General features: G+C 41.9%; 1 protein-coding gene across 1 annotated transcript; it reads right to left on the reverse strand.

The window, feature by feature from the left end:
- Positions 1 to 1,224: 1,224 nt before the first annotated feature.
- Positions 1,225 to 10,151, reverse strand: LOC140230079 (uncharacterized). Its single transcript, XM_072310286.1, has 3 exons — positions 7,030 to 10,151; positions 5,876 to 6,152; positions 1,225 to 3,424 (listed from the first exon to the last, which is right to left on the reverse strand). The coding sequence occupies exons 1-3, from the start codon at positions 10,129 to 10,131 to the stop codon at positions 1,461 to 1,463; spliced, it is 5,343 nt and encodes a 1,780-aa protein (XP_072166387.1). The 5' UTR covers positions 10,132 to 10,151; the 3' UTR covers positions 1,225 to 1,460.
- Positions 10,152 to 16,481: the final 6,330 nt, after the last annotated feature.

Raw genomic sequence — 16,481 nt, forward strand, 5'->3', positions numbered from 1 at the left:
ACGATCTTTGAAGATTTTCAACAAATAATGACTAAATGTACACAGGGGGTAAACATCGAAAAGATCAAAATTACACATACATATCTTGAGATAAATCAACATTGAAAAAGCTACGATGACAACGTGATAAAACATGGTTGCCGAATCTATCCATAATGTTAACCCAAATGGTTGTAAATGTATATATCATCTCAGAAAGGTTACTACTTATATGATCACTTGAAAATGACAGCAACAGCTCTGTCGATTCTGCAATAAATATTGAGATATGCCCCGTCAATGACTTTCATAAAAAAAGACCTAAATTAGAAAAAAGCATCTGTACATCATTTAATAAAAGATATTCCACCATTAGAGTCAGCAAGGTTTACTTCAGTAATCGAAGTAAACACTAACGTCCAGATAGAGATATCTATTGCTTTACAGTAGCACTAATGTACACGTTTATACATGCTTGTCCAAAGACTTGCATTAAATAGAATAAAAAGTATTCCTGTCTAAATTAGATTTTATATAATGAATCTGCCCTGATGTATCGAAAGCAGCTTCCTGATCGATCCTCAAATCTGGATACCACGAAGATCTAGAGGTAAACTCTGTCTGTGGACCATCAATAAATGTACACATCTCACCACTAGAGGGCATACATGCAATCCTTTCTGGTGATTGGCTCACAATGTCATTTTTCCTGATGTGGCATCTGCTTCCACATCCAGAAATGCAAACATGGCTACCTATTATGCAAATAGTGACTCCATGAATGCAATCTACTTAACTATGGTATAAGCATCAACATATGATGATATTATAACTACAGAAAAAACAAAAAACAAACCCACCTGTTTCAAGATACAGGTCTAAATTTCTTGCTTTGCTTTCGAACCAAAGTTTACAGTAGCCAACATTAATTCAGTCAACACAGATGAAGGAACGCTTGCATGTACTGCAACAGGATCTACAACAAAGTCTTCACATCATTCAAATCACAGGTTAAGTTGGTTTAAGTCATTTAATGCCACTGAGTTGGTAATGGGCTCTGCTGAAGACAGTTGATTACAATCCTTTGATTGTCTCCCCTGAGAAAATGGTTTTCTATATGCCATCATTTGATTTTTTTTTTTTTCAAAAACAAAAAATGAAGTGCTCTAGACACCATAAACAGTCGACACTATCACTGAGGAAATCAGCCTTTATCCCTCATTACAGTTTTATAAATGTCTAGGGAGAAAGCTCCAGTAAGAAACCTCATCATTGAAAGCAGCAAGAAAGTACACCATAGCTTCAAAGGTATATAAAAAAACAAAGTGGTCCTAAACCTAATGCCAAGTTACAAATTTGTCATGATGAGTTGATTACACTAAAGTATAAGAGAGAAAAGGGGACAAAAAAAAAGAAAGAAAAAAAGTGCAAGATAGACAGAGAGAGATAGGGAAAGACAGACAGACAGAACAGAATACTCCTTACTTTTTCTTCTTTTTGCTGTTCTTCAAATCATTGCTTTCAGATTTTCTCTTTGATGGTTTCTGCTGATTTTGATTGGTCTTCTGTTTTTGAGATGCTTGCTGCTTATTGGGGGTCTTTGACTTCTGGGGTGCCTTTGTGATGCTGGCACCACCATTTTTCTTTGTTTCTAATTTCCTGTTACAGTTTTTGTTCTTGTCCTGCTTCTCCTGCTCCTCTTTCCCTTTCCTGCTGGCCTTCCTGACTGTTGTCTTTCCTGCCGAGTCCTTGTGGATAAGTTGGGTGCCACCTTCCACTTTTCTGAGCTTGGAGTCACTGGCCTCCTCTTCTGCATCGCTTTCCCTAAGACGCTTCACCCTGACAACGAGCCTCTTCCCAGGATCGATGGCCTCAAGGGCCAACTCCATATCGTTCATGTTGACCATGACCGAGATGCCGCCTTCGAGCTGCAGCTTGAAGTAGACATCAGCATCCTCGTCGACCAGGACATCAGCATCATCATTGACCAGGACATCAGCATCCTCGTCGACCAGGACATCAGCATTATCGTCGCCCAGGATTTCAGCCGGCACCGTTGCAATGTCCACGGGAGTAGCAGCTTCACTGCGCGTCTCCCCATCCTGCCTCGCCACCCTAATCTTGGACTCAATCTCTGCAATGCATCTTACCTTCCTGGATAATGGCCACTTGGGATTGCAGATGTTCTGGCACAGAGGTACGATTTCATTAAATGTGACTAGGTCGAGGCTGCGAGCGGTCAGCTTTGACTGGATGCACTTGATACGCTGAGCGAGACTATTCAAAAACTTGGTGATGGCCTTTGAACTCGAATCAGCAGTCAAGTCTCCTGCTGACTTCTGGCCCATGGAGACGGCATTGTTTTCATTCATGTCCTTAGTGCCTTCCACCAAGTTCAGCACATCTGTCGATTCTGCCCGGAGGATTGCATCAACCTCCTGGAACAACACCTCTCTGTCTGCTTTGGATGTTGATGGAAGGGCGATCTTCTCACAGAGAGGGTTGATCTTCTTGCACAAGTCATCTGGCAGGATGTGGTTAGACTGCAGGATGGCTATGGTTTGGAGGACATCAGAGAGCAAAGAATCCTCGGATGCACCCTCTGTTTGCTGGTCTCCCTGTGTCTGCTTGCTCTGAACTAATGGCTTTTTCAACTTTAACAGGGTGGCTAAATGGGGGTGCCTGCTGATCTTCACTCTGCTTGCTGTCTTCTTCCCTGCTTCTGGGGGCAGTCTTTCCACTTTGATGGGAATCTCCACAGTACAACTTTTAGACTGCTTGGGCTTGATGCTGATAAAGCTGCGCTTGATGAACTGGGCAACTGAGTCTGGGATCCCTGTCTGCGGCTTTTGGGCAGGATCTCCTGCTTGGTGTGTAACTGGCTTCGCAATGGAAAGCGCAGTGGGTTTGGTATTCACTGCTGCTGAGGCATTATTCAAAAGAAGTACCTGTTTTGCTACTGGAGCAGATGCAACTGCCGACACCGCGCCCACAGAGTTGGCCAGCTTTGGGACTGACATAACAGGAACTTGGTTCGGAGCAAGGGAGAGAACTAGACTCCCTCCACCTCCGGCACTGATAAATCCCCCTCTGGGAATTGTCACTCCACCACCAGCACCGCCACTGAACGATCCAAGTCCATTCCCCACACGGATGACACCATTCGTAACTGCGTTCACACTCCCATTCGTTCCTACGTTTCGCAGCTGAATCGGCATCCCGCTGATGAGACTGATTCCACTTGCGCCTAGGTTGATGGTGTTGATGACTCCCCCTGTCCCTACTCCCACAGCTGGCGCCGCCCCAGGGAGGGAGGCATGCACGGTTCCGTTGGGCACGCCATAGACCATTTCTGCCTGGTGTGAAGTGTTGCCACCTGTGTTGCTGGTCTTGGAACCTTTCATTGTTCCCTCTGCTGGTGCTGGTTGTTGATCTCTTGAATTCCCTGTGGAGGTACAATGGATCAGAACAAACCCTTATTGATATATCAACTACACACAGTACAGATATGCTTCCTTATTGTACTGGCAGTGATGATCCCCAACAAGTTGACAATATCTAATCATGCTGGTCCTCTTAATGTCCTAATTATGACTATGAGGATTAACTTCACCCTTATGCAGTTCAAAATTACTTAAAAATTACATTACCTTTCTGCGCCAGGAGTGCCACTGTGTGACAGACATGACACATTAAAAGACACCATTATTATTATCATAAAAAACAAAAGCATATAGTGATACTCTTAGGACTTAAGATCAATGTCACCCAGTGTAAATGGTTCCTGTCAATGAATGTACTTGATTTCAATCACAGCAAATGTCATAAGATATATAAATGGAAAATGTTGAATTTCATCATCAAATTCATCTGCATTAGCTACAATACACTGTCACTAGTCAAGCAAACTCTACTCGAGTATAATCAAACAACAGAAAAACAACAAAACCTTTGTTAATGATGTAAAATCACAAACATATAAAGAATTTTGATTTTCAATGTTTTCACCAGGGATTGGTATTGGTTTCTATGACTCAGAGAAATTGGCTAGGGTAATTATGTCAACAAATCACAATTTTCCAGTTGGTTGGCAGACAACACTGATATTTCATAAGAGATCTTGCTTCTCAACAATAATGAGCAACTGCTACTCTATTCTCCCAGAAAATCATTATTGTATGGTTACTACCATACAACATAAAGATGATACAAAGTAAAGAAGTTCTTCCATTTAAAGATAATATTAAGTTTTGGTACCTCAAAAGTTTCCCTGAATTTCCTTGTCTTAGTTTGTATTTTAGGTTAAAGTACCTTTCATATAACTAACACTGCGAGACTTACTTGCCCCAAAGTGCTCTCATGTCTTAGTAATCATGCAATTAACTGCGACCAGCAGCCCCATACGCATAGCGTAATGGGGTTTCGCATTGTAGTATTCAGGATCATGAAAGATTTAGTATCGCGGGTAAATATCAACTTAAAATTCAAAAATTTCTTCAATTTGAAGACTTGCCAATTAAGTTGAAGTATTGAAAACAGGCTTCGGGCAACGTTTGGTTCTGCCAATAGTCCCTTTCTGTTCGAATTGATGACCAAATTTGACTCGGTCGAGAGGACCTTGGGAGAGCTACATACACTGAATACTATGGCCAGAGTATTGGCACACATTACATGCGGACAAATTTCAAATCCATGAATGGATAAGATGTTTGTGCGCGCATGCGCTGGTCGTCAATTCAGTGTAGCTCTCCCAAGGTCCTCTCGACCAAGTCACATTCAGTCATCAATTCGAACAGAAAGGGACTATTGGCAAAACCAAACGTTGCCCGAAGCCTGTTTTCAATACTTCAACTTAACTGGTAAGTCTTCAAATTGAAGAAATTTTTGGATTTTAAGTTGATATTTACCCGCGATACTAAATCTGTCATGATGCTGAATGCTACAATGCAAAGCCCTATTTAGCTATGCGTATGGGGCTGCTGGTCACAGTTAGCTATGCGTATGGGGCTGCACGCTGCTGGTCGCAGTTGTCATGCAATAATGGTTTCGTACAATACGTGTACTACCTCGCCGCCATACGGCGGTGGCTCTGGTACAAAACCATTATTGCATGATTATTAAGACATGAGAGCACTTTGGGGCGAGTAAGTCTCACAGTGTTAGTTATATGAAAGGTACTTTAACCTGAAACACAAACTAAGACAAGGAAATTCAGGGAAACTTTTGAGGTACCAAAACTTTATATCATCTTTAATGAAATATGTATCAAAGAAAGAAATAACAGGCATGCACGCTAGAAGATGAAAGAATATCATCATATATATTATTTCATAAATACACAAACTTCAGCTTCATAAATTTCTCATATTTTGTCAAAGTCTGATGAACTTTTCCACTTTGTTTTTACTCTTTCAAAAAAGGCTCGAGTATTGAATGGGGATTGAACTGGCTCCTAATTGCTCACAGCTGTCGTGTGAATATGTCCAGAGGCAGGTTAGTGAATTGGGAAAGAGGTAACAAATGGGATACTAGTGCTGCATGGGGCAGTTTGGGTAAAGTGATAAGATCTTATTCAACACACTGTGTCAGCAGCTCTTTTAATGTAGAACAAAACCCAACAAAAAGCATTAAATTCTTTGTGAATGCATTCTCTGTGATCTTCTGTGGCTTCTCGACAACTAATATGCCATGACTTTTGAAACACCAAAATATAGATTTGATGTTGGAGAATTTATTGAAGATTAAAGATTACTCCTAACTGTGAGTGTAAGACTGCATGATAGCGTTATGGAGCTTGTAGGATGTAATGTATTTCAGTGATGGGAGAGGGCAGTCTATGTAGTGGCTGCTCATGTCTTCCTAGAGTTTAAGTGAAGGATCAAGGATTGGTTCATACCAGACGGGGTCGTACCAGGCATGGGACTGCCCCCACCACCAGGACTGTGGTCGGCGCCATTGAGCGCAGGCACACTGCCATCTCCACAGGGGGGTGATGCGTTGCCGTTGACTACCACCTTCTCCTCCTTCCTCGTCTCCTTCTCCTCATCGGTTCCAGCGTCTGGCTCTGCAGTCTTCCCTCTCTCCTCTGCCTGTTTCTCCGCGTCGTTTTTCCTGGCCGCCTTTCTCGCCAAGTGGCGCAGCGAAGGTACTCCCGTTGGTGAGGTAGATGTGTTCTGAGAATGTATGTTAAATCAGTAAGAAAGTACATCTGGATAATTGCAACACCTACTGTAATCTTGCACAAAGCCTTGGCTCATTAGTGGCAAGCCAGTATTAACAGAAGACCACTTCAAAGTAACGGTGAATATTGTGAATTCTGCATATAACAATCCAATAATCAAACATTTTAACACCTTTCTCAAGAATTCACTTTCTAATATGAGCCATGACATAAGGATAAGACATACATTTCTAAATTTTCAGCTGAATCTCCTCAGATTTGGCACTGAAATATAAATATACATGTATCACAGGAATAGATCTGTTAGAATAGAAATGCTTGTCAGCAAACATATGCACCAAAGCATACATTCATAATGCTCGATTCTAGTTGAGATTCTTTGGCTGTGTGTGCACCCACATAAAAGATCATTGATAAAGCTGTATACAATACAGATATTCCAAAACATCCTAGTCAGGCCAGCCTTCCCAATGAATGGTATCCTCACGGTACAGGGTCTTTGAAATATCATCTTTGACATAATATCCCATTTTCCAATAATTCTCTCTTTCCTGACACATTATTTTCTTCCTTACTTTTGTTTCTTTTGTTTTAATTTGCCTGAAAGGGTATCTAAGAAAATAATCTTTTGGGTGCTGATGAACTCAGCACAGCCGAATTCTGATTTCTAAATGATTTCTGAGGTGTGATACTCTCAAAAATGATGTACGAGAGAAAGTCTTTTTCAGTGAGATATCAGTAGCACTGCTAGTTGCCCAAAAGTATTAAATATGGCAAGAACAGCTGGAAGCATTTATGAAACTCTGCTTGTCTATCTATTTGGAGTAAAGTGGGATGAATGAAAGGTTTGGAAAGAATGATTTTCTTACAGTATTGACAGGTTCTCCATTGGTGTGTTCTGGCTGATTGAGAGACTTCACAGGTGAGTCAATGAGGTTCACAGGGTTGTTGGTGGTTGGCCCTTGCACGAGCTGGATCATGGGTGTAGAAAGGTTGCTGATGCCTGCGATGTCATTCGCAGCACTGCCATTGGGGAAGATGGTCACAGATCTGGACTGCTGAACGAGGTCCACCACAGGGACTGGCTGCTGGCCAAGCTTCAAGGAAACTGGGCGAGCACTTGCTGCGGCTGCGATAGCTGCTCTTGCTGCTTCTGATGCTGCCTTGGCACGCTCTGCAATCTGGGCCTTCCGCTGATCCTCGATCTCCTTCAGGATGGCAATAAGTGCTTTTGTCTGCAGCCTCCAGAAACCCTCACTGACGGCAACCCTACGGGTGCTGTACACCATACTCAAGGCACGCATGGTTTTGGAGACGCAGCCAAACATGAAGTTGTCCAGTTCGTGAGCAAAGTCCACAGACTCTTTCATGGACAAGCCTCCGCTGAAGTTGGCAAAGATCTCAGCTGGAGACATCAGGTTTAAAGGAGGTATCTGATAGTTTTGAGTCCTGTACTCAATGTCTTTCAAGGTCGGAAACAAAGGAATGTCCTTCAGCTTCTGACTGTGGCAACCCATTGGGATCTTGTAGCGAATGTCTTCTGGACTCTTGTAGTTCATCTTGTCAGAGTCGTTGCACGGGCCCTGCAGATCAAAGTACAGCTTGTAGGCAACCTCCCTGGACAGTCTGACCACATTAGGGTTAGTGACCATGTCCTTGTTAAACTTTGACGGTCTGGCATAGTTTGGCATGGCAAAGTTTGATGGACCCTTCAAGAGCTCTTTCCTGATGTCATTTACAAGTTTGTTTGCCTCTGGAAGGTCTACCTTGATCCTGGTGATGTAAGCCTGAGGGACCTTGTTTGGCTCTAGGTAAGGATTCTGCATTGCCAGGGAATGTGAATAGGCAGCCCCTTTTGGGGATCTCATCTCCTCGAGTATCTTGCTGACTGGAGCACTAGAGCCCTTGATCTTCCCTGATATCTGATGGGGCTGCTTGTAGATGACAGCATTCTTAATAACAGTCTGCTGTTTGATGCCGGGCCGGTAGCTCCCAGAATGAAAGGTCTTCTTGTGGTGATCCAGTGCATCTCGAGTGTAGCAATCCCTGTCACACAGCAAGCAAACATATGGAGTTCTCTGAGCTCTGACAACAGGGTAGGCATCTTTATTGACACCGGGTCTACTTCCAGTCTGCACTATCACAGGAGTAGGGGCGATAGCCACTTTACCCATGCTCCCTTTCACGGCTGCGTGCACAGTGACACTTGTTGCCCTCTGAACACCGGGGTTGGCACTGTGGGGCTTTTTCTTCATCAGTTGGCGGTGGTAGTTGTGGATCTTCTGCTCGTGCATATCCCTCTGGCATTCCAGAATGAAAGACTGCCTGCACTGGGCACAAGGGAAGCTGTGAGTGCGGAGCCTGTGTATCTCGTAATCACACTGGCTGAAGAGCGTAGAACTGTAGTAGCAATGTGGACAGCTGAAGTGCGAGCCCGCTCTCTGCTTCATGTGACTTGAGGCATCCTCCATCTTGAAGAAGGCCTGGTGGCACCGAAGACATTCGATCATCCATTTCTCCCCTGACGGAAGGGTCACATACGTGTTTCCCATTCGAACCGTGGTCAAGTATACACGCCCTTCATCTTTCTTGTCACCCTCATCTGCACTGCTGTTCCCCCCACTCCCACTCTGTTTGATGTCTAACACACCCTTGGCTTGCATTGGCACAATTTTGCTCTGTCTGTTCTTATCACTACTCGGAGAGTCTGATATAAGTATCACCTCAGGGCCTTCTTTGTCACTTTCCCTGGAAGTGTTGACTCTTTGTTTACTCTGTGAGGTTTCCTCACTTAACCTGTTATCTATGTGGGTGTCCTTCTTATGCCTACCGGAATGTATGACCCCCTCCCTACTTACAGCGATGACAGGGCTCTCTGCACCTTTCTCATCTCCATTGTATCTTGACACTTCGTCTGCTTCGCCAACTGTGAGAGTTTTGGGTATACCACTTTTGACTGACTTTGACAAGTCTAATGGCGAAGAATCAATCTTTGCTGTGTCATTCCTGTCAAGCTTTCTCACTTTTTCATTGGCAACTGATGCACTACTATCTCCTTTTGAGCTTGTCTCAGTGTTAGAAGAAGCATCATCTTTCGTCAGATCCACCGTTTCAATGTCTTTACTTTGAGCATCTTTTTCTAACTTCTTCTCAGCACTTTTCTCTGCGTCTGCCTCCTGCTTAGCCCTGATCTCAGAGCGTGGTCGCATCCTGGCAAGCACCTCCTCTGGAATGTCAACGCCATGGACCATTTGCACATGACTCATGAAGTTTTTTCGTAGCTTGAAGCAGATGCAACACGCCTCGCAGCGAAACTTTGCCTGCCCGTGCAGACAGTGGAACTGCTGGGCAAACATGTTGGCAAAGTACATGTCGCACGATGTGCAATAGTATCCCCAGTTGTACCTCACCTTTTCGTTGCTGATATTTGTGACTTTTTGAACTTTGGGCTGCTTGGATACAGCACCAGACTGGTACTTAGTTGGAATCCTCTGGATCACAGTTTGCCAAGAGTCCATCTCCTTTGTCTCTTTAGGTGTCTTGGGTGTCTTGGGTGTTTTGGGTGTCCTGGGCTGCTTGGGTGGCTTAGAGGGAGTTTTTTGCTGCTTCTCTCCCTTCTTTGGAGTTTTCGGTTTGCGACCTCGCCGCGAGACTGGTTCTTGCGGTGGTGGGGGCTCCTCCTTTGGATGCGTAGTGGCAATATGGTAGTCCAACTTGCTCTTCCGGGAGAAGGACGCTTTGCACTCCTGGCACTGGTAAGACTCCGTCATCATGCCTCTCATCTCCATGCCAGAACTCAGTCGGTTTAGTCGTTTCTCGGTCAAGGTCAAAGAGGATGACCTGCGCTTTGGAGTCCTCTTCTTCTCACCACCTTCAGCCTTCTCCTCTGCCTTGGTGTCAGGCTCATCAATCCCGTCATCATCCTTGACCACCTCCACCTCCATCTTCTCCTCTGTTTGATCACTCATCATGTCTCAGGTGTAAGTGTGGATCACCTAAAAAGAAACAAAGGCCAAGAAACAACAGGTCAGAAAAACCTTCCAAACTTCAAAAAATTCATAAAACTCATGACGAGACACCTACAATGTATTGGCTATTAAAAGAACCATGCATCAGTTTTTACTGATGCACCGTTAACCATGCGTCCAGTAAAAACTGATGCATGGTTTTCGGGCTCTCATTTATGGCAAGCCAAAAGGAAATGCATCCAGTAAATTTGTCAACGGGTAACACGATGGGGTTTTGGCAAGAAAATTACCCATTCTATAAAACAGATGACGCACATGTCTTTTCGTGCGTCAGTCGGAATAGAGTGTGCATGCGGTAACTATGGAATTTAGTCTAAACCCACTCGGCTTCGCCTCGTGGGTTAAGCATTCCATAGTTACCTTATGCACACAATTCCGACTGACGCACTCAGACCTGTGTGTCATTTGTTGTAATCTTCAGCATGACACATATAACCATCTAGTACCATGATCTATGCTAATGAATAAAGATATCAGGTGGCGAGTTTTGTGATGAAATCAATTTGGCTAAATCTTAAAGAATAAATTTCCACTCAAAATGGAATTTACTTGAATCAAAATTGGTTACAAATACAATGTATTAGAGCAAATGATCTGCAAAGATACCAATACCACTTCTTAATGAGATGAGTGTCAAGAATGCTTTAAGTGTCGCAATGCCAGAAAATAATCTGATTTGACATTTCATTTTTTCCTTAATAGCAGTAGATGATGGCACTCACAGGGCTACCAGACTCTTCAGATGAACACAAAACATACTGATGCAAAACAAAACTAAACAAATGTACCACATTCAACAAAACAGAACATAAACACATTTGGTAAGAAATTGATATATTGTGCATATTGGGGAGGCTAAGCAAATTATATCAAAATAAGACTTTGCATGTACATCGACAGTATAAAGTATGAATACAGAAAATAAGTCTTTACAGCAAAAACAAAAAACAAACAAAAAAGCAACATTCACAGCTCTGCTGTGTTGCCAGCTGTGTAGAAGTGATCAGCAAATGAGTATTTTGTCATGTCTGCAGCCATTATTTGTGGTATCCCTCTGATATTCAAATATTAGCAAGGATTTGTCATTAGAGGGCCTCTCTCACTTTAAAATCAAACACTTCTGGGGCTCACAAAAGTCAAAATGCTCTCCTCTTTGAGTTTGGTCCAGTCAGGAGACATTGCAAAAGCAGAGAACAAGACTTAACTCTAGAAAAGGAAATACAGTTTAGACCCACTCTCTATTGAGCTACAACTGACACATCTACAAATTACTTTCATCCCTCTCATTTACAAACATACATACAAACATACAAAAAAAAAAACATAAATAAGGAGGGGATGATTGCATCACTACATAAGACCAAGTATTAAGCTGTTATTTTCGTGCACAGATATTTTCACAAATTAGGGGGTCTCAGACATTTTCGCTAGATGTTGACATTCCACAAAATTGGCACTGACACTTTCTTAATGCACTGTTACCCTAGCGCATGGCGAGATTTTTTTTTGTGTTATTAAATACGTGATCCAACTGTGATTTGTGATGTTTGCGAAAATTAAACCCTCACAAAAATAACAACTTATACTGTATGACTTTGGAGTTCACTTGTTTACTTGGTATTTAGCGGGATATACTTTTCTTCTTTTTTTTTTTCCATTTTTGATTGTCCACAAAACCAAAACTCTATATGAGCTATTGCCATTGTTGTGACTGAAAAAAAAAAATTAAAATCATTCAGCTTCTCTTCTGGCAACAATTTCGTTATTACGTAAGAAGCCTGAATTTCAAGGTTTCTTTGGAAAGGAAAATATTGTAGTGGATATTTTTGCATCAGGGTTCCCACAGAAATTTGAAAACAGAATTCCATGGCTTTTCCATGACTTCCTTTCTGGCACGGTTTCCAAAATCAGACACGTTATGATGGCCTCCACCTCCCCTCACAGCCATCCGTTCCACCCACTATCTTACTCATGACATGTACATCTATTATCATTAGTATATGTCCCGGGAGTTATGTAGAATTTGGGATGTCACAAAACTGGGAAAAATGGAAATCATGAACACCAATTATAATAGCAGAGTATGATCACAGAGTATGAGAGTTGCGAGACACGACAAACTGGAAAGCTGCCATAGCCAAGAGGTAAATGCAATTCCATGACTTTTCCATGACTTTTCACAAATTTTCCAAATTCCCTGACTTTTCCCTGACTTTCCATGACCACAAATTTTTCCAGGTTTTTCCAGGATTTTGCATGACTGTGGGAACCCTGATATATGCAATTTTTCGCGCTTGGCTTGCTGAGAAAAATTTTGCATGTTTCGAATTCCGCAGATCAAAATTTTGATTACTGGAACATATGGCACGCAAAAATATTCCAGTGCTTTTATTTTTGTGCTAGCTTCTGGATGCGCAAAATGTGTGAAAATTTCCACTTATGGTAAACATTAGCCTAATTTTATGGTAGTATGAGAAACAAACAATGTGATCCCTTAGACAGAGGGGTTAAAGATTATTGTCAGTGACCCACACTTTTGCAATCAAAGGAGACATCCGGATGGTTTTTAGACTTTAGCATCTCAACATCTATGACCCCGTTTACAGTGCGGGGCCGGGCTCGGCTGCGGCTCGGCCGCGGCCGAGCCTCGCAATTTTGTCCGTTTACACTGCTGGGCTCGGCCGCGCTTTTGATTCAAACCTTTCAATATTTTGTCGTAGTGGCGCTCTGCTTGTAAACAAATGCAATTTGGTATTGTCTGGTTTTCAGACCCTTTGCCAAATGAATTCCGTGGCGACGAAGTCGCCGTTCGGGCAAAGGCCTTTGCCGAAGGAAAAAATCCTTTGCAAGAAAAAACCACCTTAAACTATACTAGTTTTCGACGTTGAGGGGGTTAATATCCTGAATAGCAAAAGATACAGGCAGAGGGTTTGGAAGCCAGACTAAAATTGGCCGCGCAATTGGCCGCGCATTTGGCCCAGTTTGCGTTTACACCAAGAAGAGGCCGGGCTTGGCCGCGGCTTGGCCGCGGCCGAGACCACCTCCAGAGCAAGGCCAAATGCGAGGCCAATTTTGGCCTCTTTTTTTGGCCTCGCATAATTGGCCTTTTGCGCGTTTACACTGAAGCGGGGCTGGGCTCGGCCGCGGCTTGGCTCCGTGGCCGAGCCTCGCACTGTAAACGGGGTCCATGAATTGGCTTACTGGGCACAGAGTTTCAGAATGTATAATGATTGTGATTTTAAGGAATAAGAATGTTTTCAAACTTCACACACACACACAAAAGACAAGGATTATGACATAGCCTCTTGACATAAGAATGCATGATTTGATGCTGAAGGAAGCAGAGCAAAAGAAGAAAGCATGCATAAATTCTACACTTGTGTAGAATTTATGCATGCTTTTTTATGCATACTTTAGTGAAGTTCTTAAGTAATAAGTGGTATGGCAAGGGATTGCATTACAGTAATGGAATACATTGCATGTGAGCTTACTACACTGTTTGTCAGCATCCTCATAAAGTGTACCGTATTAAATTTCCTTTGGGTTTTTCAGAATATTGGCTTGAATCTACTCAAGGACCACAATAAATTCTACTTATAAATCTCTACATAGCACTGACGAATTACATGTAGTACTACATGGTGTGAAATTATGAAAATCATGTGGTATTCCCATTTATTTTAACATAATTACTAGCATTCAGAATTTCTTGAAGTCTCTATCCCTAACATCACCTTCACAAGTTTGTTAGAATTCTCGTCTTTCTTGTCATGTTGGCTTGAGAAGAGAAAGTGTGGAGTGATGAGAAAATAGTATGCAATGTGCTCTGGTGACTTGGTGTTTAATGCTTTGACCAGCCTTGTTATTGTTTGAATCATTATGTGCATGGCTTATTGTATTTTGAGCTGATGTGTGGAATTCTTGGTTAGTTTCCAGTCACATTTGGTGGTGGTTTGAATTTTGGGACATCTACTGTCAGTCAGTCTCTCTGCTTCTGATTTGTGCTTGATCAAAGAAGTTTATTCAAGTTTCAACTAGGGATTGAGTAATAATTTGGTGATCAAATATGTCATCAGCTAAGGATGATTTGCGATATAGACCTCAAACGAGATCCTTATCAAGTACGTGCTGTTAATTCAGAGACTCAACCCAAAATCCTGAAAAGACCTGCTGACATAAAGGATACTTCAACTGCTAGGACTTTGGGATCTTGCACGGATGTGGATAAGCCTGGCTTTTCAGGAAGTCCAGGTTCTGTGTGTGGGGGAACCTGTGAATTACAGCTCATTGGTGGGAATGACAGTATTGAATGTGAGCGATGTGAAAAATGGTTCTGCTTAAAATGCAGTGCCCTGTCCTCTCAGGAATTTGGGTTATTCACTAAGGTGAATGCAGCTCACTGGTTCTGCCCATCATGTGAATCTAGGGCCCTGGAAGCCGTCAAAACGGACCAGAATACCAACTCTGATCACAGAAACTAAATATCGGTAATTAATCTAAATCTATGACCTTGCATGATTTACAAATAGCTACAGACAAAAGTATACAATTTCTTTATTTATCATTTCATTTTCATACATCACTTCATTTATCATTTCTGCTTGGTACAATAAATCAACAAATCACTTTTGAAAAAATACACATTGATTCATCATCAATCAGGGCTTATATTAAACCTTGCACATGTCATTATGAGAGATAAGGAAATCAGAGAGCCTTGGTAAAACCAGGTCTAAGCAGTCATGTGCAGTCACCAAATGACTGCAGGGAATAATTTTCTTTCTCGAAATTGAATAGCAATTTTACTTTTAGTCAATGGAGATGAAATTTTCAAAAAACTAGTGTACACTCTGCACAGATGATTTTTTGTATAAAGTCAAACCAAAATGCATAACGAATCGCTATGCAATAGTGATACCAGTTTTCGGCAGGAAAATGATTTCCTGGACTGTCGTGTACAGACAGTGAAGTCAACAATCAGATGAAGCTAGTGTATTTTTCATACAATATGTATATATATATTTTTTTTTTGGCGGGGGGTGGGGGTGGGGTGGGGAACATAGATCATTAGGACATTACATGTGGCAGAAGGAATAATAAGATCTTTCAATGTAGACCCACACATCCTGTAAAGTAAGGAATGTTCGCGTGCATTTTAGTTTCGCGAATTTCGCGAGCGCCAAGAAGATTCGCGAAATTAAAATGCACGTTAAAGTTCTTGTCTACACTTTATGCATTAAATGCCAGTGGCAATTTGCAATAATTTCATGCTGCAAAAAAGGCCATCGGCTCCATTTTGCAAAAAAAAAATTCATGCCGCGAATACGTATGTTAAATGTAGATCATGTTTTATAGTATTCCAGGTGATATTCACACTAACACTAACAGGTACAGACGTCAGTGGTAGTGAGTGGTACATGTAGTTGTGGCATAATGTAAATCAATGCAATGATAAACCGAGTTCTACATTGATTGGTTCAGGGATAATTTGCCCATGGTTTTTTTTTATTTTTTTTTTTCATTTTAATATATCTTAGTATTAGATTGCTAGAGCAAGTTATCACAAGCTGAGCCTATGCTACATGCATTGCATGCAGATACATGCTGAGTTGAAACAAACAACAAAGGAAAGATGAATGCTGACGCCATTTTGAAGCTAACTAATTGGACAAATCCATTGCGTCTAACGGGGGTATGTCCTATATTCAACCACTTAAAAGAAAACAAGACAAATTAAATTGGTCATGAAACACAAAAATGCCCATGCCACAGCAAACCGATAATATGATATGATGCATGAAAATGAAATCGACTTGAAAGTCATCAGAAATATGAAAGTAGAAAGGCAATTTCAATCAAATCGTCCCTCTCGTCGCATCGCTGTAATCTGAACACCCCTAATTCTGGAATAGTATCTTCCACTAAAATCTTTAACAAAACTAGATCCCCTGTCTTTCCTTTCAAGAGAGTAAGAGAGTATGTGCAAATTACGAAGGAATTACACACTCCAAGCGGAATTCTATCAACATAACACTTGGACAAAGTAATCACAAACTATTAAACCTTGTTGCAAAACTAAATCGAAGTTGGGGGAGACATTTTTCAAATATAGCGCCCTGTCTAACCTACACGGCACTACCCGGCACACTCATTCATTGAACGATATGCATGTCCACTCGTAACCACGTACATTACGCATGGAGACACACACAATGTAATATGGTGCAGAAATAGAAACTGGATGTCCATCGATATTCAACATAAACACCCTGATCCCGCTATCTACGATCAAA

Source organism: Diadema setosum, chromosome 6 (assembly GCF_964275005.1).
Source record: "Diadema setosum chromosome 6, eeDiaSeto1, whole genome shotgun sequence".
In the NCBI taxonomy this organism is placed as follows: domain Eukaryota; kingdom Metazoa; phylum Echinodermata; class Echinoidea; order Diadematoida; family Diadematidae; genus Diadema; species Diadema setosum.

What these genes read in the sequence shown, in the direction of transcription:
- LOC140230079 (XM_072310286.1), bottom strand. Translation starts at nt 10,131, where the DNA reads ATGATGAGTGATCAAACAGAGGAGAAGATGGAGGTGGAGGTGGTCAAG. An exon ending in ATGGAGAACCTGTCAATACT is followed by an intron (nt 6,153 to 7,029) that starts GTAAGAAAATCA and finishes ATACATTCTCAG; the next exon opens with AACACATCTACCTCACCAAC. An exon ending in GCCTGGTACGACCCCGTCTG is followed by an intron (nt 3,425 to 5,875) that starts GTATGAACCAAT and finishes GTACCTCCACAG; the next exon opens with GGAATTCAAGAGATCAACAA.